The sequence below is a fragment of the Buceros rhinoceros genome, unplaced genomic scaffold, assembly GCF_000710305.1.
Source record: "Buceros rhinoceros silvestris isolate BGI_N320 unplaced genomic scaffold, ASM71030v1 scaffold16676, whole genome shotgun sequence".
NCBI classification, from domain to species: domain Eukaryota; kingdom Metazoa; phylum Chordata; class Aves; order Bucerotiformes; family Bucerotidae; genus Buceros; species Buceros rhinoceros.
Window position 1 is genome coordinate 30,654 of NW_010417076.1, and position 9,979 is coordinate 40,632.

At 42.3% G+C, this 9,979-nt stretch overlaps 1 protein-coding gene across 1 annotated transcript in view; it reads right to left on the minus strand.

Annotated features, from left to right (window-relative positions):
- Positions 1-8,958, minus strand: part of LOC104495125 (CMP-N-acetylneuraminate-beta-1,4-galactoside alpha-2,3-sialyltransferase-like) — a gene marked incomplete at both ends in the record, with an annotated part of 33,473 nt that extends 24,515 nt beyond the window's left edge. The window contains 3 exons of the mRNA XM_010138055.1: positions 439-534; positions 8,524-8,587; positions 8,863-8,958. Coding sequence (XP_010136357.1) covers positions 439-534; positions 8,524-8,587; positions 8,863-8,958 — 256 coding nt within the window. The remainder of the gene's footprint in view (positions 1-438; positions 535-8,523; positions 8,588-8,862) is intronic.
- Positions 8,959-9,979: the final 1,021 nt, after the last annotated feature.

A 9,979-nucleotide genomic window follows, 5' to 3' on the forward strand; every position in this document is an offset into this window, starting at 1 on the left:
GATCCTAAGTGTGAAGTGTAGGTCCTAGAGAACGTTACACATGTATGACCAATAATACTTCCCTAGCTACCTAGGAAATATATCTGGAGGCAGATCAGCAGTATGTTTTTTACTGCTCACCACCTAAGAGCATCACAGAAGCAGCAGCTTTTAGTAAGCAGCTATGAAGAGAAAGGTCATAGGATCAAGGGATCATAGGAGAGACCATATTCCCAAATAGCTATGGCAAATGGAATGCTTGAGGACTGCCTTTATTCTTTGATGTGATCAACAATTAAAAAACATTTATATACTCTTTTCTTTTCCCCTCCATATTAATAAATGCTTCCCTACAAATGGGTATTTTCACTAGTGTAGGTTTAATGTTTGCCTGCACAGCATGTGAACTGATACAGAAACTGAATATATGACAAGAAAACTGAGATGCCAAAGACTTACCTGACAACAACATCGTAGTCATCAATTTTTAACCCCAATGACTTATTTGCAAGTACTCCACCATTTCCCACAATAATACATCGCCGGCAGCTGAGACTGTGGAAGAAACAGAGGGAAGAGGTGATTTTTGTAACATAACTTCAAACACACTGAGCGGCACGTGTTTAGTTTGTACTATCTGAGAACTACAGGAAACCTTCTGGAATATTAAGAGAAAGACAGAGATACACTTGATCCCCAGCTCACTCCATCATGCCCAGGCATTACGTGTGATAAACTGCTTTCAACACCTCACATCACGTGGGGCCTAATGAGATGAGCTGTCAGGACAAGCAGCTCGTCTCCTCCCACACCCCTGGTATGATGGGCTTGAATCAAACCCATCTGTTTACTTAAACCTTCTCATTATTCATTTAGCACTGAAATAACAATAAACCAAAGGCTTAGGGAGGAAATACTCTCTTCCAAGCAATTTTCTGAGTGCAGGCAGATCTTGTCAGGGGTGTGCTCACCTTGCTATGTGCAAAATTGCTGCAGTTATAAGATTTCAAGAGACAGAAAAAGAAACACCCCCCCACACACTCCTGTCCAGTAGGAGATGTATATGGAAACACAATGAGTGAGGATGGGGAAGGAAAATAACCTTAATTAACAAAGAAACAGTAAAGAGAAGGAAGAGAACAGTTTCTTGTGGAACTGCAAGTCACTAGAGCTCTCTGCAGCAGATGTTAAAAACTGATTTGGTTTTGAAGACAGAGAGGACTTCTTTCCAGCCATCTAATCCCAAATGCAGCTGGCTCTTCTGGCAATGTGCCTCCATCTCTGGTAGTTCACTGAAGGGATACGTGTCTGCAGAGCCTCTTTCGGAAAGTGTCCAAGGCAGTCAGATGTTTGGAGCAGATCTCTGGACTAGGTGGCCTTCCTAGTCTCAGGAACAGTCGACTGGTCTCTTCTAGGTTGTCCTCACTGTGAGCAGTCTAAAGAGCCAGCATGAGGAAAGCTCTGTTTCTGTGGGGTCCGCTTTTGCAGAGTGGGGCTGGAGCACACTTAAAGACTCAGCTAAACCACTGAGGGTTACCCTGTTGACAGAGCCTTTAGCTTGAGATTTGCACAGAGTTAACAGCACTATGAGATGCTCAGGAACAGCTTCCCTAATTGAGATTAAGTTTCTTTACAGATCCCAGCCTTTCCAAAAGAAAAAACCTCCTCAAGAAGATGGACATATTAGCCCAGCACTCACATCTCTAAGGACCAAAGAAGTGTGGATGTTTGTGATAATCAAATCACGGTGGAGTAAGAACTTTATAGACAACGGCACAGAACAAAAATACAGTTGTGGTGACAAGGAGAAAGCAGAGTCAGGCCCAAGTTCACCCAACTGAGTGACAAAGATGGGAACAGCTCTGTCAAAACCTTTGAAGAAAAGGTGCTGCAAGAGGGAAAAAAGACATAGTTCAGTTTAAGTGAAATCTCCCACAAAAATACACTGTTTTGATGATTACAATAAGTTAGTTTGATCTGCTACACTACAGACTGCTGGAGAAATACTGTAATTTCTCTATCCAGTTGTCTCTGAGCCATGACTTTTCTTAATTTTACATTTTGAAGAATACCATACTGAAATCCAAAGGCCACAAGCTATTCACTCCCCTCTACCCCTTCCCCCTTGCTGTTAAGATGTTAGCTCTCAGCAATTTTGAATACAGATGTGTTTGTTTCAGCCTCAAACCTCTTAATCGCATTCTTCTCTCTTCTGCTAAATTAAAGCACCATCTACTGTCAGCAGACCCTTCCACATCTGCATGTGATCCACTTACTGACAAACAACTGTCTGTAAACATCTGCTTCTAGGTGGATAATCAGTCACAGGTCAGATTGGTGAGCATGAGGCACTACACATGAGCTAGAAGAACCAATTCCACCAGCCAAAGCTATTCCAGCAGCCTCTCTTTATGGCCCTGCTCCCACACAGAACTTGTAGACTGATCAAAGCCCATTCTTAATCTTCTCTTGACCATATAAACTGAAGTGAGCTCATCACATCTCTTACAGTATTGCAGCTCTCCTAGATCTTGAGTCACATTTGCAGTACCTCTCTGAACTGTTTTCAGCCTCTCCCCAGATCTCCAAAGCACTGACACCAGAAGACCAGCATGCGGAGCTAATGCAGCTCAAAGCAGAGTCTCTCTAACATAGACTTTATGTACATCACTCCAATGCTCGTCTTATAGTCATTGGTTTGCAGAACATAATACTCATCTTGTAAGCATGATCTGCATGCGTTGTCACCTCTGAGATGCCTGACTTCTGATTTGTCTCCAGTAAAGGAGTTCAGAGAAGGGCCCTACAACAAGGTCTAGACTAATCTGGCCCTCCTACTCCTAACTTCCTCAGTCTCTCGCTCTGGCAAATTTTCCTAGTGTAATTTTACATTTCCTCCAGATTTGTTTTAACCATCTCAAATGCCTACCAATGGGATGACATGAGGAGTGTCTCTAAAGAATTAATTCTCAACTCTGACAGTAACTTTTTAAAGCTCTGTGACATATTCCATTCCTAAAAAGAATGTCTACAACAGTTCTGTGTAGAATCAGAATATACTAGACTGAGACAAATAACTAATGCTTATTTTTAAAAGGCTACCTTTATCAACTGAGCTTCTAGTTAACCTAAAAAATTATATCCGCTACAAGATTCATTTCCACAAAACTCAAGGTAACTCACAGCAGTTGTGCTGCCATCCTTGCTCTTTCCCAGATCTAACTTTCCAGGATTTTTCCTGCAAATTCAAACTAAGCAGCTTAGAGCCACTTCTTTGTCATCTTCCATATTTCTTCCATATTTCTCCGAAAAGCCAATAGTAATAACAAAAATAATTATTTAACTCTAAACACTCTTCAGTCCTCACTGATTTAAAAAGACAGATAGTTACCATTTAACATCCTTACAGTCACTAATAAAAATACACAAAGAATTTAATCATTGCTGTAAAATGGGACAACAACATTCTATCTTTACCTTCAAAAATGAAACAAACACTTAACTGACTGGTTCTGCCTTTACTCGTCATAACCAATAGATTAATAACTTTTACCCAGCTTTATGTCTGAACCACTCTTATACTGTCATAGTCTTGACATATTTAAATGCATCCTCCTTTTTCCTTAAGTCCCTAGATAAGATTTTTCATTAATATGTTCTTGGCGCTAAGGTCTAATCCTTGATCTTCTAGCAGCTTTTTCTCACTCTCATTGCAAAGCTGGAAGTTTCTGGTACACATTCAGAAGGCAGTATTCAGGTGCAGATTGCTTTCTTCAGGTGCCTGTGATGAAGATAAGGTGAGCCTTGGACATAGCCTGGGTTCTGCACATCAGGTACGTACATCAAGTCTGGGCAGCTAGCACTGTTTTGATCAAGAGAGGCAGAAAGGTGAGTTGGCTTGGTCTCACCAGCTTTGGTAATCACACTGTGGGACAGTAAAAAGACTGCAGGGCCATCCTGATGGTTCTGTGAAAGCGAAGCATTCGGCAGGGATGTCAGGCACCTGACCTCACATCCAAACCAGAAGTTTGGACACTTGGCACTAATGTAGCTGGGCTCCTTCCCACCCAGCACTGATGGTACCTGAGCTTGGGAAATCTGCAAAGTCACTGCTGGCTCCAGACAAGTTTCTGAAGAAACACACCGTGCAAACAGCATCAGTTACAGCTCAATTGTTTCTCCACAAAGAAGCATGCAAACACCTTTTTGTTTGTTTAGTGTATATTTCTTCTCCAGAAGAGTTCAAGAACAGAACACACTGCATGCAGCCCAGGTTCCGTTTTGCTACCAGGGTGGTATGAAGGAGGGTCATGGACTTTCCCTAAAGCCCTAAAAGCTGGGAGCTGCAGCCAGATGTGTAGTCTCTTGACACAGATTCTCAGAGGCTGAGTTCACCTACACCAAGACTGGGATTCACACAGATCATCTTGAACAATGGAGCACTGTAAACACGTGTAAGCGTTGTAGCAATTGCTACTTCCTCTTCCTCTCTTATCAAAGTGCTTTAGGGATTTGTCATGGGAGAAAAACCACAAAGCCTTCCCTTACGCAACTTTGGAACGAAAGGCTTTGAGGAAAGATGTAACAGAATAATTTAAAAATACATCTTTAGGGTAACTCGATACTTAGGAAGGCTCAGCATATTCCATTTTGATCTGGCTGCTGCTACTTAACTGGTGCTATCAAGCTGAGCCAGAGGGACACACACATCTTCTCTCCTGCTCTATCAAATTCCTTCCTCACTTGTTAGTTTACATATTGCATTACTAAAGAATGTGTTAGTTATAAGCTCAAACTCTCAGTCTACTTTCATTACCACCTGGAGGCAATATAAAAGGGTCAGTCAAGTTTTTTGCATTTATGCTTTTTCATAGGAAATTTACAGGTCATCACCACAGAGATTTAACCCCAAAAATCTACTGAAGTCCAGCCAGCAGAAGAGCCATGGAACTAGAAACCAAGCCCTGAAGGAGGGGCAGGCCACTGGAGGAGCCACTAAAGCAAGCAGGTAAAATGCCAGTGATATAAATGGGCCTGGAAAAGCCAACAGATGGCAAGAGAACTCTGAAGTGTCAAAGACAAAGCCCACCGATATCTGCGTTAGGGAGAAAAGCATGCCAGCTCTGATGGAAGAGGACACTGATTCCAGGGGAAGTCCCCTGGATCGCCAATCCTTTACAGAAAAGCTAAGAGCCGAGTTGCATCTACCTCACAAACACAGCTGCAGCTTTACTCACCTCCTGTCCTGGAGCAGAAGCAGGTTACTATAAACAGTTCAACACAAAGGTGCCATAATAGGGAGTCATGAAGAAAACTAAGAAAGCATGGCATCACTTACACTGTGTTACAGGTGTGAACTATAGCATTTGCTCAAATGCCCTCCAGCTTCTGCTAGTTATCAACACAACTCTACTCACAATGGAGGGATTAGTTGGAGTGAGTTGGCAAAGCTGTTTTTGCATGACGAAAAGTGTATGCAGACCTGGAAGGATCATGTTTGCCTCATTTCAGCACCATGTCACTACATTGTGTCAGGAAAGGTGCATCAGGATGCCCTTTTAGCACAGCGATAATCAAACAAGTTCATTTCCAGGGCTTATGGAAGTCAAGTAAAGGTAACATCTCAAGGGACAGCTTTGTGAAAGAGGACAGAAATGGAGAAACTTGGGTGGCAACAAGACCAAAGAGATGGTGGAGATCCCCCACCATGCAACTCTAATCCCCTCTTTCCTTCCTGTGCTCTCACACACTGCTCTGACCTCACCTCTCCTGCCTCTCCCACCCTTCCCCTGGGAAACCTGCATTCAGTGTATGGTTACATGAACACTTGCTTCAACAGGCTCAGCAGCACTCACCCTCCCCACCCACCCCCAGCCCTCTGCCTCTCCAGCTGCCATTGCAGTGCTGTGCCAGTGCAACTCTTCACTGTGAGGGGAGCTCTGTTAAGTGAGGTCACTGGAATGACACAGGTTAAGACAAAAACTTTTAAACTGGAATCGTTTCAGTGACTCACTTTAAAGTTCCTCTTCAAACAATAGCAGCAGCACGAGGAGAAGGTAGGGGGCTAGGGTCTGAGAGCAGGCAGCAGCAGCAAATATAGCGTCTTAGACTGGCTTGGCCAACAGAGGAAATGTCAGTGTAACTCTATCCTGGAAAGAAGGTGAACCTGGAGCTTTTCCCTACTGCTAGAATCAGCCCACTAGACTCAAAATCTCAGACTTCAGCTGTGTCTCTAACTCTCTCTCAATAAGGCATTTTTTCAGCCCTTAATCATAGAATGGTTTGAGTTGGAAGCGGCCTTTAAAGGTTCCTTACGTCAGGCCCTCTCCAGTTGCTCCAAGGTAGTGAGCAAAGGGGAGAGTTTTGGACTTTCTCCTTGACCAGTGAGCCATAATGATGTGAGCCAAACCCTGAGGTCCTGCTCCCACCACACTGGAGCTGTCACAGAGAGGAAATGTTGGGCTCTGCTCTGAACTTCAAACAAGATGACAAAGTAGCTAACCTACCCTCACCAGTCTGCTCCATGAGCTCTTCTGGAATCCAAAACAGCAGATACCCATTGCTGCCAACACTGTAATTCATTGATCAGCACAGCTGAAGAATATTTCTGGAAGCATACCCAAGTCTTCATCTATGCCTTACTCACCAAGCAGATTTCCAAGAGGAGCACTGTGGTAACCTTAACACCATCTACGATACTCAAGCTCTCTCTCTCGTAATAACCTCCCTGTTGTAACTCCATCCACTTACTGCCTTAGGCTCTCACTTTGCAGCATTTTATCCCAAGCCTTTCTTATCACTTTCTCTTACATCAGCTTCAATTCTTATCTTTCCTAAGACCTGCTCACTTGGAAGGACTCTGGGAGGTATCTGACTGTGAGTCGCATGTGCTACACAAGCAACGTCCACTGCTTCACGTTTATCCCAAAAATTCCCAAGAAAGCAGCACTTCCAAGATATCTGTTTACAAGCATACAGACCGACAAACCTTGTTACTGCAATGCTACAGAAACACTTTTCTAATCTGTTTCTTAGTCTTGCTCATACTTGGTATCTCAGGGACTTTGCATACGTTTCATGAAGGCTTGAGTACCAGGTCTTTGAGATCTTTGCACCAAACTCATTTAAAAGAGCATAAAACCAAAGTGAGCAGTTGGTGCTAGAGTTGTTACATTTCACAATCTCCTGAGAAATTACTTTTAAAAAACCCGAAACATTCAGCTCTTCAAAAAACAGGTGAGCAGCAGGGTCACAGTTATATTAACCTTCCCTGCAAGAATCTCCCACTCGCTCTCTGTCATTAACATTAATTTCCCATGAGTAACCTTCTATATGTGGATTTTTCAACAGATTAAAATCTTAACTCTCCAACCAGAGCTGAGATAAACCCCAGATAGGTGAGACTCAGTTGTGTGCAGATCTCTAAGAAGGTCATCTGTAAAATTATTTTGCCTTCTAGACATAATTTCTCAAATTAATCCAAACTCTGAAGGCTAACCCTATCCAGCATTGCCGTGAGGCAAGGCAAACTTCAAAGCAACCTAAATTAGCACATAGACTGCAAAAACTAAGAATAAACTTTCACACAGAGAGTAACTCCCAACTCTAACTACAGCGGGCATGCTCTACAATCAACATGAAAGATGCGGAGATCAACGGAAAGGCTGGAAAAGCTTATGAACTTTGTAATGGAGAAATGGGCAGAATGGGAGCTGGCCCAGGAAATAAAACCAACGTGTTCAGAAAGCAGAAGCTGTATTGCCAGTCCGGTTTCCAGGAAGTACTGCTACTTGCAAAGAAATAGTACCAGGATTTTGAAAATAGATCATGTCCCAGTAAAAACCTCTGACAGAATCTGAAAGAAACTACCTCCAGTCTGGGAGGTGGCACTAAACCGAAACTGCAGGGCAAAAGGGAGGAATGACAGCAAAGCAAGGGGAGGAAAGACTAAAGGACTATCATTGGGAAGCTGACTGTAAACATGCCAGTGAGTTTCAAAAGCAACCTCTGCAACAGGACTGAAGAATCAAAGGAGCTTCTTCTAAAGGCATCAATTCAAACACCACAGGACCCAGGAGACTGCTATCACATCCTGGCACAGACTTGGCCAACATAATCACACATTCATGCTTTAAGAGTGAGGTATTAGGGAAACACTGTTAAAACAAGCCAGCCCTTCTTTCTCTCTAAGAGTTCCGCGTGATCCTCTTGTTTTGTCAGAAAGGCTGAAAAAGAACGTGTTTATTGAAAACCTCCTATTTACTTGAAAAAGAGTCAAGAGGAGTGTATTGTAACACCATATGAAACAGAAGATTAGGAAATAGTCAAAAGGTAAATGCTTTTTTCTACTCATGTTTGACTTAACAGAGGTCTCCAGAGTCTACAGGTTTACTGGAAAAAGGACTCAGTTTCCAGCTCTTCAACTAACTCCAAATCACAGAAAAATTTATTAGCAATAGTTTCCAGCAAAAATATCTAGCAAAATTTATTTAAGACATGTCGAAAATAATCACTTCTACTCCTGTTCTAAAGGTCTCATCTTACCTGTCAAGAGCTGGAGTTAGACGGTAATCTTTGGTTGCTGACAGGATGGCTTTGATCAGATTATCTGGCAAGAAAGGAAAAAGACATTAGGAACGAGTTCTCACTTTGAAAGTGATGTAAAACATCTGAAGCAGTTACTTGGAGGAACTGAAATAAGGTTCACATTAGGCATAAACACTTTAACTTGGATATTCCTATTTTCTCTGGACAGTGACCTTCACACGCTGGCTGCAAAGACATGTTACGTACCAAATTCCCATGCAGCGTGCAAATGCCTTTCACAGAGAGTGTGACAGGGAACAAACTCAGAACAGTTTAAGGCAGCGGTTTCATACCCACTTCCCTGAGACTGCAGTTTCACAAACACCTCACACATGAAAAAGTCAGTACCACTGTCAGTGCTTGCTTTCAGCTTGTACGCAGCTGAGTGATGAACTAGATGACAGAACAGAACCAGGTTAAAACAGATGCTTTTTCTTTTCCTGGGTTACTTTTAGTTTAGGTTCAGTTCCTCAGTCTGGTTTTTTCATAGCAGAATCCAATTAAATCATCCTAGCTGCTTAGAGAAATGCCCACAGAACCACAACCCACACCAATACCCAGTGAATGCTGCAGCAACCAGATGGTGTAAGTTATGCAAGCGTAGACACAGACACAAAAGTATAGAATTGTAGAAGCACAGTGATTACACAGAAATAATTCTATTGACTAAGGAATTTGAATCTGGTTCCTTCCAGATTTTGTCCTTTGTCCCTAATTTTTCCATCTCTCTCCCCCATAAAGATCCTAACTCCTTTACTGTGACCCATCCAGGGCCAAGAAGCAGCAATGCTTTGGCTAGACTGGATTTACAAATGCACCAGTAACTTCATAATGACTGTACTGGGTCTGACAAAAAGTCCATCTGTCTCCAAATCCTGCCTCTGTGACCTTAACCTGATGTCTAAGAGTAGCTTAAGAACAAAGCAAAAAGACATAATATTTCCATGAATTCTCTTCTACCATTTAATTATTTTCAATTCAGGGATTTCACGTGTCAGATACAGCTTCTATGTGTATCTGGCAACCCTCAGTAGTTTCTCTTTTGTGAGCTCAGAATCCTCCAGATCGATACAGACTTTCAATCACTTCCCTTATTTTGAATACGGCTTCTCTGAACTTCATTTTTACTGGAAAAGGCTGAGAACAGTTAGTCCCCTCCCACTTTCCTTGGGAGACTGTAAATACCTATGATATCCTTCCCTTCAATATATTGGTCGAGTAATTCAAAGGTCTTAGGTTACAACCAGTCAAAAGGAATAAATAAAGCTCATTTCTTTACAAAAGATTAAAAATTACACAGGAACGTTAAGACGACTGACATCCAGTGATTGTTTACAGTGAACTTAAATAGTTTTCCTGATGGATACTATTTACTGCAACCAGCACAGGTACGGGAGTCCCTTTCAAATAAAGG